Source organism: Pagrus pagrus (assembly GCF_965226575.1).
Source record: "Pagrus pagrus genome assembly, chromosome: 19".
Classification (NCBI taxonomy): Eukaryota; Metazoa; Chordata; class Actinopteri; order Spariformes; family Sparidae; genus Pagrus; species Pagrus pagrus.
Window position 1 is genome coordinate 24703074 of NC_140203.1, and position 19609 is coordinate 24722682.

Here is a 19609-nt window from a genome sequence, read left to right on the forward strand (position 1 = left end):
TCGATCATGTAAACATATGCTGGTTGCCCTAAACTCCTGTCATTAAACTGAGAGACCTTGATAACCTTATGCAACAGACTATTTCACTGTTTTAGCAAACAGATGAACTCTAGGAGAACATCCTGATAAAAGTATGCTACTGTAGGCCCAAAACTGATAAACTATATAACCCAACTGAGAAACATAATTACCGAATCTAGTCTGCAACAGTTTGACAAACTCATTTCATGTTTTCAGATAAACAGAAATATTCTTCCTGACAGATCTTGGATAAGCCCAAGAGTAAGTTGGGTAAGTTGGACACATGTTCAACCTAGTTGAGTCCAGTATCTGGGAGTTTAAAGTTTGCAATGACCTGAGAGGTTTTCATATATTAAGGACTGGGTCTTTCGCTTTAAATTTAACTTATTTTCTTTCGTGTTTTTATTTATTTTTCTGTCATCTTTTTTTTTTACACACTGTGTTTCGTAATAATTTTTATAATCTACTCCCTTGGTTCCTGAAATAATTTTAAGTAAATGTCAGTGAGAAGTTTGGATTGTCCAGCTGGATATGTATGTTGTTGTTGTTGTTGTTTATGTTGGTGATCTTCATTTTCAGTGCTATTTAAGCTTCAACCTTCAGTCATGTGGCTTTTAATTCTTGATGCCTACTAATTAATACCAGCCTTTCAATGAAGTGCTGTGATTTAATCCCAAACGAATGGCCTGTCTTGAGTAACCACAAGTGGGTGACTTGAATAGAGACAGGATGGCCCAACCCTACCTTGGACATTGAGATAACCTATGCAAAAGTGAGTCAAAGCGCAATATGTGCAGAACAGAATGGCTAATGACATGACAGAAAATAAGAAATTCACATCCACGGGCAGGCCTGGGATGAGAAGGATGTTAGGGATGAGCATCACAAGTACTTCTATCCCTGTACTGAATAGAAGACAGGGGTGAAGTTGACACAGTGTCACACAACATCAGGGTTGTTGGGGTTGGGAGGGATGTAAAACTGCTGATGATATTTAGCGGTATCACGATCACAAGAACACTCAGAGGGACGCTGGTTCCTACTCACAGCTCTTCCACCTGCTTCATGCGCACAGACACGCTGCAGGCCTCCTTGGTGACAAGCCTGCTCAGTGGCAAGGCGAACGCACAGCAAGGCAAGATTTAGTCGTTAAATACAGCGAGAGGACAGCAGAGGAGACAGAAAGAGGCCAAGGGGAAGGTCATTAGTGTTAGAAAACTGAGCAGAGAATATGATTCAATGGAAGTAAAGAGAGGTTAAAGAACAGAGAAAGACTGAAAAAGGAGTAATTAGACAAATCTAGTTGGAAAAGAGAAATGAGTTAGTAAACTACATTTTACTGAAAAATACAGGAGGTTAGGGTGAGGGTTTCTTACTGATTCTCAATCTGGTCTTGGCGCAGTGCAATGCTACCATGCTCATCTAGCAGGTTTTCCCTGGAAGAGGACTGGGTGGGGTCAAGCTTCTTCACATAAGCAGCAGGAACAAAGCCCTGACGATCGTTCACCTCCACCTTCCACCAGTCCTGTAGGAAGGAGGAGACAGAGAGGGAGTAATATCAGCGAGTGATTACAAAAAGGGCTTTGATGGCTGTTAAATTTCACTAAATTACAGGATATTTTTATTGATAATAATAATAAAAATAACAGTAATTATAAATATATATATATATATATATATATATATGTACAAAATAATATATTTTATGATTAAAAACAATACACAATTTCACATCATTTCAAACCATTATGATTACCATATCTGTGTACTTTAGCGTTGTAAACGCTAGAGCAGATAATAAATAACTAACGCCCAAAAAGCTAAATGATAAAACTTTCAAAAGAAGTCCACTGAGGACCAACTACAATCATTAGATCTATCATTTAGTTAGTTTTGATGCTTTCTACATTGACTTTAAATTCCTTTAGATTAGGCCGTGCACAAAACGGATTGGGTGCGATTGGGTGCGCCTAAGCCTAGGAATGGTACCGTAAACAATGAAGTAGAATTAAGATTATCTCCATTTCAATTTTCATTCTGCTGGTCAGGCTAGTTTTAGCCTGAAGTCCAGTTCAGGGTGCAGTCTGAGCTGGTTTTATCTATACCTTGTTGGTGCTGTTGAGCAGGGTGAGGATGTCTCCCTTCTTCATAGTAACTTCACGTGGACTCTTCTCCTGGTAGTCATACAAGGCCAGGACCAGCTCTTTCCCAGTCTCGTCATCAGTTGGTGCCACTTGTTGCTGTTCAGTTAAAATAAAAACATTTTGACTCATTATCTGATTATTTGATTATCTGAGAATTCCAAAACAGACTAGCAATTAGAGGCTTTAGTGTGCATTAAAAATCCTCCCATAGAACACATGTGCAGAGTTGAGGTTGTGTTTTAAAAAGAATTGGGTTTTACCCTGCAGGACTGGGCCTGTTCCTTCAGCCCGTGAATGCTGCTGCCGTACGCAGTCAGGTCAGACATCAGGGCCTCATGCTTCTTCAGCAGAGCCTGTGGAAGAAATACTATTCATCACAACTGCATTTGTCACAAAGGGATATAACCAAGACCAACTTAAATAGTATGCAGATGACAAATTGATGACAGTGTCTTAGAAAATATGAGTTTTTCTGTTATTTTGTTAAAACACTTCTGTTGTGTTGTACCTCAGCAGAGTCCTCATCTTTGCCATAGTCTACGCTCCCCACAATGGGCTCCTTCTCCCTCATCCAAGATTCAGCCTCGTTTGCATCTGCAAAGTACTGCTGAGCCTGCAAAGAGTCCTCCAGATCCTGTCTTCTTTGGGACGCCTTAGCCTTCAATGTGTCCCAGCGTCCGTGTAGTTCACCCAACTTAACTTTCACCTCCTCCGCAGCAAAGTGCCCTGGAAGCATATATGAATGATCAGCATTTTGGATCATGTTCGAACAATATTTTACTTACAGAAATCTTATGGATACCAAACAAGGCTTGGAAAAAAAGTGAATACCTTCCTCGACCATGGCATCTCCTTTCTGGGTGACAGCCTTAATGCGAGGCTCATGACCAGTGATCTCAGCCTGCAGGGCCTGGTGCTTCTTCAGCAAGTTCTGGACACCAATCAGGTCTTTGCCTGAGGAAAAAACAGAGAAAGATTAAAAAAAAAAAAAACTTTAATCGATCATATGAAATATCTAAGTGGTGGACTTCAAATGAAACATCCTCCAAGTTAACTGCTCACTTATGTTATCTGTCTATTTTCAGATGGCAGCCTGGATGCTGACTGCACTAAGTTTTACCTCTGTTAGTAGAGGCAGCAATGGGCTCTTTCTCACGGATCCAAGTCTCCTCATCCTCCACATCTCTGAACAGCTGCTGAAGCCTGAGAGAGTCCGACAGTTTCTGCTTGCGTGCAGCCATGGGCTCACGCAGAGCTTCATAACGTGCCACCAAGGCCTCCTGTTTCTTGCGGATGTTGTCAGCATCAAAGTGCCCAGCCTCTTGGAACTGGCGAGCCTGGATTGTTATGCCATCAATGCGATCCTGAGAGATAATAATTCATTTGTTTACTAGTGTACAAGTAACATAGGCATTAGTAGGTATCAGGTATGCTTTTATGATGTACTATATATCTTGCATTGGGTACCTGGTGAGCAGCCACATCAGCCTCCAGCAGTGCATGCTTTTTCTGCAGGTTCTGGACACTGGTCAGGTCTTTTCCGTAGTCATCTGAAGCCAGGTGGCCCTCAACCTCATACAGCCACAGCTCAATGTCCTCAACGTTTCTGTTGAACTGCTGCTGCTGGTTGGCCTCACGGAGCTTGATGCCTAAAATAAAACATCAGACCGCAAAATATTCACATTAAATTAAATTTACAAACAAAACTCAGCTCTGTATGGCATCTTACCATCAGTAATGGGGTTCTTCAGGGATCCATTCTTAGTCCATGGTTATTTACATAATTCTTCCTAATCAGTACTTCAATGTATCTTTTTTTATGCAGATAATACAATGTTATATGACTTTGTTCCCACTGAGGCTCCGACTCATCCTCGGTTTGCGTTTGATACTTTCCAGATATCTTTTGCTGGGTTCAGACTACACCATATACGATGATAATAGCCCAGCCCAACAGACATAGGGCACCCAGAACAAAATGGGTATCGAGCACAATAACTGATAATTTTATCCTGTGTAGTGTTTCATAGTGACGATGACCGTTATATTAAAGAAATGAAATATCGATATTGTGTTAATAACATACATGTTATAATATCATGTAGATAACCTATTGCAGATGTTCAGTCTTTTGAATCTTTTGGTTATCAGCTCATCTGGTTGCCTTTTTACTACTCATTAAGTGTAATTGTTCACTTTTGTACAGTTATGGTCACAGACTCTCTCCACCTCCCTACACTGGATTTTTTTCTGGTCTTTTGTTATTTTTTAACACACACTGTAAACGATGTTAAAGATAGGCTTTTTTCAAATTTTCTGAAGATATCATGATAATATCGTATCGTGAATACATTTGACCATGATAATTGTGTCGTGAAAATCTGATATTGTGACAGCCCTATCTCCTTCCCCATGACATCACGCGGGTCATGAAAGGCGGCAAACTATAATTGGTTGGAAATCAAAATGTAGTCTCAAGTCACTTGGCTCAGCCATGGCAAGAATTTGACTCTATAATCTGATCTGACACAGCGACCATTTTAAAAGAAATTATTCAGACCAAATGCGTGGTATTCTCTACATTCTGTTCCTCTGACTATCTTGCCAGTAATTCTTTCATGGGTACTAATAATACTCTCACTGAGTCATACAAACACTTAAGGTTCATATCAAACATTTGACCAAAAAATTCAAAATCTAACTCAACTCTGTATAGAATTGATGGTTTTTAAAAACTGTAAAACTATTGTTCAGTAAACTATAATGCACCTTACTGTCATGCTGTGCTTTCATCCATTCAGCAGTTCAACCCCATCTCATTAATGACAAGTTTTGTACACATCACTGCTCTCTGGATTACAAACCTGGATGACTTACAACCTCACATCTTTTCTCATTGAAGTACACAATCCAACTACTGAACCTCAGATATCCTGAATGCACCCACTAGACAGAACTACTTTCCCATGAGCTAGATTTTATCATTCCCCATCTTTCATTTTACATCTTTAATATGCTCTTTTTTGATTACATTTTTTGCTTGATTGTTTGTTGTCTAGTTTCATATGTCTTGTTCTTGTTTTTTGGTTTGTGGTTGTTAAAATGTTTATCGTCCTTGGGTCTCTTTTCAGATATTTGAAGATATCAACTTTGTCCTTGGATGAAATCAAATCTATTCACAACACACCTACATTATCTTCAGTTCAGTACAAAACTGGACGACCTAAGCTTTCATGCAGTCAGTACCTTTGAGCTCAGTGGCCTCTAGTAGTTTCTTCCACTGGGAGCTGACCTCCTCCATGCGGCCAGCCACCTCAGTGGAGGCGTAATGCTTTCCGTCCAGCAGCTCCTGGCCTGACTTCTGCAGGGCATCGATGCGGCTCTGATTCGCTGACAGCTCAGCTTCAAAAGCCTGGTGTTTCTGCACCTTGCCCTGCAGGTTGGAGGGGTCCTGTTGTCCAGAGGGCAGAGGCAAAGCGGATCAGAAACAGTCGGTATAACATTGGGATGTACAAACACATTTCAAAATGGACACATCTTAAAACAAGAATCACCAATTGTTTGATAAATTACCTTGTAAGCCTCATCTGTGGCGGTCTTCATCTTCTCGTTGATCCAACTCTTGAGCTCATCAGAGTCCCTGAAGAACTGCTGCAGGTGGAAAGAATCCTCCAAGGCAGCCCGACGAGACTGAGCACGCTCATGCAGGGCGTTGCGGCGGCTGAGCAGCTATAAATGTGCAAAAGAAGAGAAAACGTATTGCTTTTTGAGTTCATATGGGAGAAATGACATGCTTTAGTGTAGTGTTTGATTTAAGGGAAGTACTTACAGCATCTCTGCGGGTAGCCACGTCTTCTTTGGCATAGTGGTTGTTCTGAATTAGTTTGGTTGCAAACTCATCCAGGGCCTGGAGATGTACAATAATTAGAGATTCAAAGTGTATCCTATTTCATAACAAAAGAAGTTTTGAAACAACTCAATACAATTTGTCTGTGATTGAACACCTTCCAATTGTCTAAGTGAACAAACTGGAGGAACTTACAGTTATCTTCTCTTCCTGGGCGCTAAGTGACTTCTCAAAGTCTTCATGTTTTTTCAGTAGTGCCTCTACACTGTCCAGGGAGTCACCAAGGTCTTCATTCAGGAGGAAAGCCTACACAATCAACATAGGACATTAAAAACTGGCACATCATATCTACTACACAATACACACTGGGCTAATTCTTTCCTGAGGAAAGATATTGGTTACCTCTTGTTTGCTCATCCAGTTGTCAACTTGCTCAGTATCCCTGTAGAAGAGCTGCAGGTCCATGCACTGCTCATACTGCTGCCTACGAACCTCCCACAGATCCAGCAGAGACTCCTTCTCCTCTGTAAGGATGCCCAACTAAAAAAAATAATACAACACACCTTTATAAATATACCAAACATTAAAACATGGTAAATGGTAGTGTGCTGGTATAGATACAGTAATACAATATGACACATAACAAAGGACAGTATGGATGCTGTTATAGGCGTACCTTTTCCTTGACCTCGTCAGAGGCATAGTGTCCTGTATTGAGTAAGGCCTGGCCAGCTTCATCAGTGGCTCTGAAACTGTCCTCATGGGCATCAATCTCTCCCTGGAAACCCAAAGGAAAACGTATTGACCTCAAATTGTTTTGTTTGTTTTACGTGTGCAATAAATGTTGGTGTTCAGCTTTTAAAAGGAACAAAACTAAAAGGCAAATCTAATTCCAAGAAGCTATGCCCTGGTGTGTTATGGGAGATTTGACCTTATGCTCCTGGTGGCGGTCTAGCAGAGCTTCCGCTCCAGCCACATCATTGGCCAGTTCGTCAGCATTGATAAGGGCCTTCATCTCTGTCACCCAGCTGGTCAGATCCCTGAAGTCAGCAGTGAAACGCTGCAGCCTAAAAGAGATTGTCACAAGAGGGCAGAAGTGAGCAGACTTCTGTAGAGAAATGTAGCCTTACATTCGCTGTATACTGTCACTGAGCCAATATCTGTCTGTGGAAAAGCAGTTTTCATATTCCTTTTTCTTTTAAAAACATAAGCAGCATATTTGATGTATTCAACAAGTAACAGATATATGGCTCTGCAGACAGTTTGTCACCAAACTGTGTCTCGTATTGTACCTGTAGGAGTCGTTCAGGCGGGCGTGGCGCTCAGCAGCCAAAGTGCGAATCTGCTCCCAGTTGGTGACGAGCTCGTCTTTCTTCAGATGGATTTGGGAGGCGTTTTGGGGATGTGTCTGCTGTAGGCGCTCTGCATCACCACCCAGTGTGTTGACCTGATTGAAGGAGAAGAAATAGGAGACAAAATAAGAACTCAGAATACCAAGTTTGTAACATACTGAATATATGTGGATCCTCTGTAGAACATCCTCTTGCCTTATCTTCCAGGGCAGCCAGGTCTCTCTCCAGACCCTCGTGTTTGCGAAGCAGAGCCTGCACACTTGCCAGGTCTCGACCAAAGTCATCAGAGGCCATCAGCTGCTCCTTCTCCTTGATCCAACTGATGGTCTCATCCACATCCCTGTTGTTAGAATGAAACACACACAGGTTTTTATTTACACCGTGTCAAAAGACCATTTCTTATTAGAGTGGGTTAAAAACACCAAAGAGAGCAAGTGCCCTTATTTTAAAAGAAATATAATTGCTAACAACACAATCAACACACAGACACACACACACAGTGGGCAAAAGCTGTCCACATGTTGCTCTGATATCGTTTACCTGTTGAAGCGCTGCACCTCAGCAGCACCAAACAGCTTGCCCTGCCTCTGCTGGGCCAGGCCCTTCAGGCGCTGCCAGGCTGCGTTGACCTCATCTTGCTTGCGAACAATGAGCTCACCCTCGGGATGGGACTCCTGGATCAGCTTGGCTGCCAGCTGGTTCACCTCATTCACACGTTCCTCATGGGCAGCCAGGTCTGTCTGGAACTCCTCAAACTTCTTCTGCAAGAGCTCCACATGCTCCAGGTCCTGGCCCAGCTCCTCGGAGGTGGCCATCGCCTCCTACAGGAGGAAGTGGATAAACAACATTAAGGCAAATATCAAAGTGCTTTTATGTAAACACAGAAGTCAAACTTTTAAGCTTTAATGCTAACTAATCATTAAATTTCATTTACCAGGTTAGAATAAGATAATTGCTGATCAGAAAGTTAAATTTAAGGCTGCACATTCTCAACAGCTAACATGTGTAACATTTGAGGCTGGCACCACTTTATCCCTCCTACCAACTTCACTGAATAACGTCACAATTCGGTCAAATTTAAGATTCTTAATGCACTTAGATTAGATTGTACTTTATTTTAACTTCATTTACAGATACAGCTTGCCATTACTCAGGCATGCTTACTGTTGGTGCAAAAGTTTCCCCTCTGGAGTTGTGCTACCTCACTAAATTATCCTAAATTTCATTCCTCATTCAGATTAAGCTGTCATATTAGCCTCAGGCAACTCCAATTACCATTTCCTTTAAATGAGGACAGCTCGTTTTTTGTTCAAGCGGCTGATGAGCAAATATAGAAAACCTTTAGTCTTTATTGCGGGAAGACTTAAACTGAAAACGAAAGAATGCCCTAAAAAACAGAAATATATGAAATACTTGTTCGCTACAGTAGCAATATTTTTTTGTAATAAGCCATTTTTCTGTAACATTTTGCAAATACGAATCTTACCTTGTCAGTGATCCAGTCCATGGCATCTTCACACTCACGCAGGTACTGGACTAGTTTCTGGGCCTGCAGGAGACGCATGCCCTTTTCCTTGGTCCTCTGGAGCAGGAGGTCCCATAGGCGATGTAACTCCTCAAGACGAGTCTAGTGCACAGGAGAAAAAAGGGAGGCATTTATTCAAAATGTTAATGCCAAGTGCGAAGAGGAAAATGAATTTATTATACATTTATACACAATACATGCATAAGGTATTTTTGTATTTCAAATACAAAAAGTAGTAGATAGTAGTAAATAGCAGAAAGTCCTGGACTTTAAAAGGTATTTATAATATCTGATATAATTTAAAAAAAAACACATGGAAGCAAAAACATTTCCACAAGCAGCAATTCCTAATGAGGTGGTCCCATATGAATGCATTAAAAGTCTATATCCTAACAACAGAATGATGAGAAGGGATAGCTTGATGTGCAGAGCTGGATCTGGAAGAGTTTTCACAGCACTCAAGAGTCACACATTGTCCACAGCAGCTCAGCACCTACTTGTATATACTCAGCCATATTAAAACTTGTAACTATAGGTCTCTGTTGTGTCCGGTAGGGCGTGTAGGACTGAATCACATGAATCAGGTTAACAAGTCGACAGGACATTCAGGAAACATGCATATGCATATTAGAGCAACCATATTTTCATCATTGTATGTCTTACTCGAATGGTCTCTGAGGCAAAGTGTCCCTCGCTGATCATAACGTTTCCAGTCTCGTCCAGTTTGATAATGGCCCCAGCATTGGCCTGAACTTCAGCTTCAAAGGCCTGATGTTTCTGCAGCTTACCCTGAGTAGTAGAAATGATGTACAAAATTATCAAAAATTGATTAATTTATAACACTGAAAAAGTCTTCTGTAGTCAGAGCTTATGACGAGCAAAAGATTATATAGTGTACACAGAGAAACATAAAAACCAGGCTGACAAACCTGCAGGTTGGAGGGGTCTTTGTAGTTCTCATCAGAGGCGATCTGCAGCTTCTCCTGGATCCACTTCTCCAACTCATCTGCGTCACGGCGGAAAAACTGAAAGCGGTAAGAGTCCTCCAGCTTCTGCCGGCGCATAATCGACAGGTCCTTGAAACGCCGGTAGCGGTCCAGCACCTGCTGCCGGCGCTCCTGGATGTCTTCTGCTGTCTCCAGCACTTTGGCCCCAGCGGTGTCCATTTTCTGAAAACATATCAAAGATAATACTCATAAGTAAATTCTTAACATGACTGTGTTCACTTGTTTTCTACTAAATTGGTTTACATACATGACAGTTCAGCTATGTACAGAAAAACAGCAGAAGGGCAATTATTATACTGACATGAATTTATTTGTAGGTGACATTTTAACATCTTACCTGCTCACACCACCCAAACATTTATGTTAAATGCCTAACACTGACAAGATAAAGGGAAGTTTCAGTCAAGCCTAGTCTAGTCTATATAATAAAAGGGCTCCATAAGTCATGATATCCAGAGAATGCTACTAACCCTAACCCTCTTCTCAAACTTACACTCTTTCCTCAGTCTTTACAATTACAAATCTCAATCATCTCAGATAACAAACCAATCTCACAAAATATTGCTCAAACTCGTTTTGACATTTTTATCTTCCTAATGCAGCCTCTCAAGTTTATTTAGTACAAAGGAGGGGAAGGGGCTTATATGTTTATCTAGGAACTTCTACATCTTCTCTTTTAACAGAAACTTGGCAGACAACTATGAGGCAGGATATAAAGTACAAGAGTGTTTGCCTCAACAAAAATCCCCCATCCTGTCTCAAGCTGAGCAACCAAGGGGCCAGCAGCTGAAATAGTAAAATGCCAAAGAGGGGTGGGGGCGGAAATTCCACATGCATGCAAACAGTAACCAAGCTTCACTACACAATGGGACTGCAGCAGTCAGCTTCTCTGTCAACTGTGCCTCTGGCACCATGGCCAGTGTAGCCTCAAACTGTGGGGAATGTCTAGCTAGCAACCATGTTGATGTTGAACAGGCATCCACACCAGCTTCATCTCTAGGAATCAGGCAATGAAAGGAGTATGGGCTGAGAACTGTAATGAAAACTATTCAGAAATTCAAAGTAAAAATAATTATCAGTGAAATTGATAAAAGGTGTGAAGTGTGACTGTTGGTAGTTTTACCAGATTGTTACTTTTACACTGTGGTTATCTGGTGGCTTGCACCAGTTAGAAATCTTAATGTATATCAGACTCCATTCATCAACAAACAAAACAAAGAGGAAGAGAGAAAGATATTGATCTGAACCAAGGTCAACCACACCCCAAGCACAATAACTGATGTACAAGCTGAGTGCAGGGTGGGGGTAGGGGTGTGTGTGCAATGTGTCAGGCCTAAATGTAGATGAGTGTGGGTTTTTGTTGATGTTGCAGACAGTGAGACAAAAAGCGATGGATGGATGTGAGACAGTCTCCTGGTCCATGTCGACACTCAATAGGAGGATTAGTGGAGTCAGCAGTGCAGAGCTTTTTAACCAGAGCCAGAGGACTGATATGCTTTGGTCCCCAGAGGTGCCATTAGCTTTCCAGACAAGCCAGCATCCCAGTGAGTCCACACACACACATACATACATCTACACACACAGACACACACACACACACACACACACAACAATATAGTATCATTGAGTGTACTGTAAGCCGATTAGTGGCATCAACCCACTGCCGGAAAAAAGTGACTGTCCAGAATTTTAGCCAGCACCCCTCCCCCATCCTATAACTTGCCCCAGTTCACAGAGAGCTTAAATCTTCTCAGTGATTTAACTGACCACAGCCTCATTCTGCACAGTGATGTCAGCAAATGGGGACAGATAACTGACATTTCCTCTAACTTTATGATTTCTATTTGAAAAAATAAGTGACACAAAACAGCGGATAAAGCTCTCAATAACACAGAGAGGACTGGTGACATGCACTGCTGGGCTGCCATTGGTCAAACTGACGCAATCAGCACAATGCCACAAATATCAAGCATGTTTGCTAAAGATGAGGCTTACTTGAGATGCAACAGTCTGGAAAAGAGGGGGTGACCTTTGAAACGCCAAATGGCAAAGAGGCCCTGCCAATGTGTATTAGCCCACCTCCAAACAGTCCCATTAATAAACAGGTGCCCACCCAAACTGTGATGGCAGAGATATTAATTTGTCTTACAACCCAGATTACCATCTTTCCAATGGCAGATGTAATCTTCAGCAGACATATTTAATCTTTTTGTGCATTATAATACTAAAAAAATAAAATAATTTCAGCCCATATTGGAAAACATATATTATACACAGATACAGATTTATCTGTGATGGGCCAATATTGACCAATAATATCGGCAAACTAGCATATCTGTGGGGATGTACCTATATTGTCTGTTCAAACCAGAAACTTCTCACACAAAAGGACATAAACATAAGTTAATGTATAAATACTTTCACTTCCCCAAAATTCAAGACATTCAATGCCATCTGGTGTGCATGGTTTCAAAATCATTACAACTATATGACATCCTATCAACTCAAAGTAAAGATGACTAGCCATTAAATAGGACTGGTTGCCTTGTGAGGTGAAAGGTAAGAGGATGAAATAAATGTCTAGTTCAATATAAACTCTGCATGTAATCAGAGTGGAATCTAAATGCAAAGTCTGTAATTTCTGCCATGGGGGGGTGTCTCTCAATCAAAACTATTAAAACTAGATAGCATGAGTTGTCTTCATTGTTAAAAATCCAACATTGGTGAAAAAAAAATCTATCTGACATGACTCAGGTAGAAATGTTTAAGGATTGAGATAATGTTTTAAAGTTATGTTTTTTTCATAAAGTAATTCACATTTTGTTTAGTTCTTTTTGCCGACTTCCTTCCTCAATCCGATGTACTAAGTAATGTTTCCCTGGAAATTATATTGAAAGTTCCCTTGAATATATTTTACAGTTTCTGGGTTTTTGTTGTTGTTGGTTTTTTGTACATTATTGGGAACATTTGGGATAATGTAAGTACATAACTCAAAAAATGCAGAAATGTTACATACTATATCTTCTATACCAGATAACCAAACCAAAAATTAGAAAAATTTAGAGTAGGGCTGCTTACAGCTCTCTGACGCACCTAAATACAGCCCTGCAACTACTGATAACACTTCCTCCTGCATTAGTAGATAACAGCTTTCCCTCTCTTCACCTCACTGCTGCTGCGGAGGGGTTTTCTGTTCTCCTCAGCAAACACCCACACACAGAGCTATCAGTCAGCTGTATGGTTGAAGTCATACAACCCTTGCTACGCCTATCTTACATTTCTAACAGGCATATTTAAAATGTAATGCTGGGTGGGAACCTTGAACTAAGCCAGCTACATGTGACTTAAAGTCATCACCCCTCCAAAGTCCAATTATCCACAATTACAGGCACAGAAGCAGCAAATGCACTGTCACCATTACCACCTTTCTCTGTTTGGAAATTATGTAGGAAAAGTGGCCGTGAGGTACAAATATTCAATGTTCTATATGGAAGGATATATTATATTATATTATATTATATTATATTATTAAGCCCTAACCTAACCAACAAACTCTGTAGGGTTTAAAAAATTACTCAAGGAGATCGAGCAAGCGGAATACAAAAGGCTTGATCAAGTTTTTCCCCTCAAATTCAGCAATGCCGATTGATGGACTGCATTTAGTAGTCTGGAAAGCTTTGCTAGTTTAGCTACCTTATAGTCTAAACAACAGCTGCCATATGGATCATATCAACCGATGGCTTACCTTACCACTTTAAAAATGCACATGCTGTTGAGAAGTTGTATTTTTCAGTGGAAATACATCATTTCCATTTAAGAGGCATTTATTGGTTGCTACTGTAAACAATAATATTAATTATATTTAAATACATTATCATTTAAGGAAACCAATAATTGTTCATTAACAGGATCCAGTAGACATTTCTCTGTTTACTCTTGTTCTTAAAAATACTCATCTTATCTGATTAGTTTATTGTTAGAATAATCGGCAGCAATGAAAATAATGAATAAGGCCATCATCTTTTCTAATTTCTCTGCCACAAATCAGGCGTTTTTCAAGAGTCACTGCACCAATATACATTTTTAGAGAGACTATGTGGAACCCATGCTCAGGGAAAATTTGTTCTGCCAGGACATAAAACACATAAGTGTGCAGGTGAATGGATGGAGGGCATTGATATACTCCATTAAATTGATAGCTCACAAACTACAGGAATTACCTGGAGATTCAGCAAAAAGCCTGTACCAAAGTTTATGCATCCTTTCCGGTAGAAACAAAAATAAAAACCTAGTCTGAACTCCAGCTTGAATACATTCACTTAATCAATAGAAGCTTGTTAGCCAAGTACAGACTGTGTGAAGTAATCCTCAGTGTTGTTGTGACCATAAAACAAGGCTAAATCCTGACATTTTAATTCTGTCTCAGAGAATACAGCATCTTTCTAGTAGACTGATAGATTTGATTGATATTCCCGAAATCCTCTGTTATCTTCAGAGCTCCACAGAGAGAATGAAGTCATTCACTTAGCAACTCCCAGTTATTATGGTGAACCAGCTGTTTTGAATAAGGTTCACGCTGACGCCATACTGGAAGGACGGAAGCTAAAGGAATTTGCAGGAAAAGGGAGAGTCTCATGAGAATAGGCAAGCCTATTTCCTGCGAGGAACAGAGGGGAGAGGATGATGACAGTGATGATGTAACAGCAACACCCCGTCTTTTCCTTCTCCTCAAACTGAACTATGCTCAACCTTCAACTGGCTGTCATTCCCTTTGCTTTACAGCATAGCAAGCTGGAAAAAGACTGTACTGAGGAATGACATTATTAAAGCAACCGCAATCTATAAGTCATAAGTCTATGTGACTTACAAAATGTATTTATATATGTATATATGTATATGTATATATATACATACATACATATACATACACGCACACACACACCATAGACGGCAATCATTTAGCTACCAACTGCAAGTGTTAACTAATATAAAATCCAATTGAATTTATATAAATTTACAATAGAAAGGTTCTACAAAACAAAACCAACAACAGCAGAAGCCCCAACACAGGACCATCACAGTAAGAACATGACAACCACAGCTAGGTTAAATGGGAAACTGATAATAGCTGAAAGTGGAACATATACCGAAATTTACTCCCTGCCACCACAGCTAGAAAACAAGTACAGATGAAACACTTAATATTAGATGCGTCTAGGCCTGGAGAGGCTTACAGGAGCTAACTTTTAGTCGACCTCATTTTCATGCAAAGAATATCACACCAAGAAAAGACAAGCAGTAAAAATCAACCGTCTATTTTTTCCACACTGCGCGTATCGAATTATTCACTGAGCATTAGCCCTAGCTCAGTATATACTAAGGCCAACAGACACACAGACAAACAAATGCACAATTGAGAAGACCAGTCACTTACCAAATCCACATGGAATTCTAATTAAAACAAACATCACATTTTCATCCTGACTGATGTGAGGTGATAATCTGACAGGATGAAAATAAGACAACTAGTGCAAAAACAAAAAGATACACACATCAGATGTTTCTTTTCTGGATCCTCAGGTTTTCTTGTATCTTGGATGATCAGAAGGCTACATCTGTGGCGAAGCCATAGCCAGGACCAGTGCGTACATCTATAGTACACTCCTGAACAGTCTGACAGTGGTTGAAGAAGCAAATTCTCTTATACTACGCAGCACAGACAGACGCATTGCACCTGCAGTGACTATGCTGTACAAAAGAGCAAGCCAAGATGTAGCCCAGCCCATGCGTCTCTCTGCTCTGTACCTCCTACCCCTCCCTCCAGCTCTTTCCCGACCCTTTACTCAGCAAAACACCATCACCACAGACTGCACTTGTCTCGAATCTTCCATCATATACAAACTAAAAAAGACACACAAGCACACAGCGAGACAAACATGGATGTTACCTTCAGTTTGGGTTTAGTAATGCTGGACATGTTGTGGACATGTCTTGACTAATCTGTGTAAGGCTAGCATTGATCACACAATGAATAACAAGCAATCAGCAGTGAGTAGTCAGAATGAGAGGATGCTTTTACAGGAAGTATTATGTTTGAAGTTCATCATGATAATGTTTCAGCAGTCAATGCAATCAAGAATCACGGTCCATTAGAGATGGAAACAACTTTACAAACATAGTCTCAAAATGTCTTGAAGGTAGCTCATGCCGGCATTAGAATGACAATGAGTTTGAAAGATGGAATGTATCTGCAGGCCCGACACCAAACCTGAAAGCCCTAGATACAGGGAGACCCATTTTCTATTTGGGTCATGGTCACCATGTAGTTACAATGAAAAAGACTAATTATAGGCAGTTCAGGTTGAGAGGGAGTTTGGTTGTAGGTTTTCATTCTTGTAGCACAGGCTTTATGATCTGTCCCATTTTAATTCCATGGTTCGGTGTCACACTGCAATTTTTCCTTAAAATGTCCAGAACTGAAAGAAAGGGAAAGACTCTTGAGCCTGCCAATGTAGTATCCATGATTTCACCGATTTATATAGCTTTTTCACCAAAATTAATGGGTCTACACGGGTTTTTTTAAACGTGGGTACAACCGCTAAAAATCCTGTATGGACCCCATTCCCACTGGCAAGGTAGCCCGTCTGTGATTTTTATCTGAAGCGTCAAGATGTACGTTACTGATGTTACATTTCATGTCACGAATGCACCTGAACAGTTGTAACAGAAGAGAAAACAACAATCGACCCATTGTGAAAGAAGCGTCTGTAAAACGTACGTCTGTATACACTCTTTTGAGCGTCACAACCCCAGCGACATCACTATCATAATCTGAGCCATTCGGTCCAATAACATTTGCAAAGTCTAGAAGAGCCACACGATTAAATTATTTTATATACATTCAAGTTAGCTGGCCGCTAAACCGTAAGTTAGCTGGCTCGGTCAGCAATTCAGGTATTTTCACGTGCAGGAAGTCGAACGTTTTCGGCTTCTACACACCACTGAGCAGCTTTCATAGGAATGAACGGGGCTCCACCTCCAACACTGTGTCCAGTAATCAAACGTCCTTGAATAGACCGCATCCCAATTCCTTCCTTATTTGCGCACCACCACTTGATGTTGATAACGTGTCATCACTTCTGTGAGCCGAATTTTGAGTAACCAGGTTCTTGCGTTTAGATCAGAGCCGAGACAAGCTGAGGTGATAAAATCCCGGGTCTACTGCAGAGTCAATTGACCCGGGTGTAAATGCAGAGTTTACACATTCCCATTGCACACAAAAGCCCGATCTTAGCGGGTTTAAGGGGGATTTTTGACCAGTGGAAAAGGGGTTTTGGCCAAGACACAGTCGACGTGAGACAACACAACAGTTGGGCCTTTGTCGCCACTATTTCTTAGATGTCAGTATGGTGTGTTTGGGTTCTAAGACTCATCAGGACAGGCAGCCAGCAACTCTCCACACCTATAAATCCTCAAAAGTGCTTCAAAAGCATCTGCTAGGGGCCATGACCCAGGCTTACAATACATGTAACATAAGCTAACTGAAGGACTACGTCACATTTCTGGCCAATAACATTTGACATCCTCAAATTCTTGGAACCCTGCCTGGAGATCTGACAGGGTTTACATGGTTATTAATGTTTCTCACCAGTTACTTTGCATTCCCTCTGTGCTTTATCTCGTGGGCTGTATGAAGCAGCTATCTATTTAAATTCCACTTCACAGTGGAGGGGCAGTTGGTATGTGAAGAACTTGGCACCACCCTGTCAAAGCCATTGGATGGGACCATCAGTTAGAGGGTGCAAGATAGCGCCTTCACGTTATGGAAAGGCCAGCTGTTTTTACTGTCACAACCATGTTCATGCAAACTATACAGTATCTTTACGTTTACTACAGTTTGTAGTGATCTGCTGGGTCCTAGCCTTGGTCCACTCATTGGGACAGCTAAGGCTTTAGCTGTCGACAATAAATGAGTCAAATCTGTGTCACAAAATTCATGTGAGAATATCCTTCCACGTGTAAATTATTAACCACGACATTGTCTCCACTGAAATAAGTGCAGGGTAATAAGAGAACCGACAGCTGGGGCCTTATGGCCAAAGGTATTCAACTGCACTGGGCGGCTCCCTCTCAGCCATGGCCGACAAGCCAGTGTAGCCACCCACATAGCCTTGCCATTCACAATCCAGCAATATACAATTCGCTTAATGATTCAAAACACACAATGTGCAAACTGTGAGAGAAGACATATATCACAGAATATTTGTGAATAAGAATCGGTTGCTGCAAATGTACGTTATTAACTCCCCGACAAGCTAGCAAAGAGCAGCTACTGACAAACCCCTAACAGCAATAGCAATAAAGCAATATTTTACCGTTACACTTTCAGGGCGGTAAACGCAATAGTTAACTGACGTTACATAGACAGACTTATGAATGTTAACCTTAAACCAACCATTTTGTCTGAATGCAACGCAGGTCGATGGGTGTCAACGCAAGCTAACATGATGTAATTTGGTCTGCTGGTTAATATGTTAACATTTAGATCGTATATAACGAACCCTCAGACAGATTTAGAGGCAAACTGGAAAGACGTGTCTTCCGTCATTTTACCAACAGTAATTACTGTAAATATCATTCAACAACAGGAATGCTTGCAGCTCGCTAATGTTAGCCGCTGAGCTAGCGAATGGCTGCCAAGGAGCAAAATTGAATTAACAGAAAAGGGGCGACAAGTAAAGCACGCTCTGCATTGTGCAATTAATCTATTTCAAAACGGCCAACTCAATGAAGATATGAACATATTTCATACCTCGGTCTGTTGTCGAAAGAGCTCACAAAGTGGAGGTGTCCAGGCGGATCGACGACGACGGATGAGAGGCTGCTCTCGATGATGGCTGTTTTTTTTTTTTTCAACTAAATGTGACGTCATTTTCTGCAGCTGTACGGAAAGAACCGATAAATACCGAACATTCCCGAAACTGCGAGAATAACAATCCCGAATGTGCTGCTACATGTAGTTATACAAAGTCAAAAGACAAGTCAAAAAGACTTCTTCCTGACTGAAGTCATTGTAGTTGACTGTTAGTCAAGCGTAATACACTGAGTGTCGGGTAATGTTGGGCTTGTTTTTTTTAATTCATTATTTTGAGACACTGTGCTCCCATTCCTGCAGACTGGCCTTTACTGTTGCTACAGAATGCACTGAAGCGTTACGTGTAAACTGATTTTTAATGGCTATCAGCCCTCACACAAAACCGCAGTGCTGTCTGTGAGAATTCCTTCAGCAGACTCTCTATCAGCTGACTCCCACAAGGACTTATCAGACAAGTGATCATCTGTTCATGAGCTCTTTCATATTGGTTCATATATTGTTTTGCATGTTATTCCATTTTTGCCCTCTCCTACTGAAACTAAAAATGAGAATGATTTTTAATGTGATCATACCTCTTTATTGTAAGAATGCAGGCTCTAAATGATTACGTGAGCAGGAAAATTCAATCATTCATAATTCATCGGGCCTATTGTGTAGTTCAGTTTTACTTTGTGAATGTCAGCAAGTCTTCAGCTGAACACGACAGAGACACACTGTTCTGATGAGGGTGTTCATAGACAGTAATCTGCTATGGGACAAAATGATCATTTCAGTGTGATTTTCTGATTGACAGATAATTAAGATGACAAACTTGACTACAAACTGTCTCTAATTGTTT

The 19609-nt window shown here is 40.8% G+C and overlaps 1 protein-coding gene across 6 annotated transcripts in view; it reads right to left on the reverse strand.

The window, feature by feature from the left end:
• The window catches only part of sptan1 (spectrin alpha, non-erythrocytic 1), a 35855-nt gene extending 17036 nt beyond the window's left edge, over positions 1-18819 (reverse strand). For 3 of the 6 annotated variants that reach the window (XM_084383405.1, XM_084383404.1, XM_084383403.1), the window contains exons 1-22: positions 18709-18819; positions 9819-10058; positions 9553-9678; positions 8851-8991; positions 7905-8185; positions 7560-7704; positions 7305-7459; positions 6944-7079; positions 6689-6790; positions 6415-6552; positions 6208-6318; positions 5995-6072; positions 5739-5894; positions 5412-5616; positions 3633-3814; positions 3286-3529; positions 2997-3119; positions 2674-2891; positions 2426-2518; positions 2127-2261; positions 1398-1546; positions 1069-1125 (exon numbers count right to left, since the gene is read on the reverse strand). In XM_084383405.1, coding sequence (XP_084239531.1) covers positions 1069-1125; positions 1398-1546; positions 2127-2261; positions 2426-2518; positions 2674-2891; positions 2997-3119; positions 3286-3529; positions 3633-3814; positions 5412-5616; positions 5739-5894; positions 5995-6072; positions 6208-6318; positions 6415-6552; positions 6689-6790; positions 6944-7079; positions 7305-7459; positions 7560-7704; positions 7905-8185; positions 8851-8991; positions 9553-9678; positions 9819-10055 — 3212 coding nt within the window. In that variant the 5' untranslated portion in view covers positions 10056-10058; positions 18709-18819. Of the gene's footprint in view, positions 1-1068; positions 1126-1397; positions 1547-2126; positions 2262-2425; positions 2519-2673; positions 2892-2996; positions 3120-3285; positions 3530-3632; positions 3815-5411; positions 5617-5738; positions 5895-5994; positions 6073-6207; positions 6319-6414; positions 6553-6688; positions 6791-6943; positions 7080-7304; positions 7460-7559; positions 7705-7904; positions 8186-8850; positions 8992-9552; positions 9679-9818; positions 10059-15448; positions 15609-18708 lie in introns of those variants that run through there. The other 3 variants (XM_084383408.1, XM_084383406.1, XM_084383407.1) reach the window with 2 other exon arrangements.
• Positions 18820-19609: the final 790 nt, after the last annotated feature.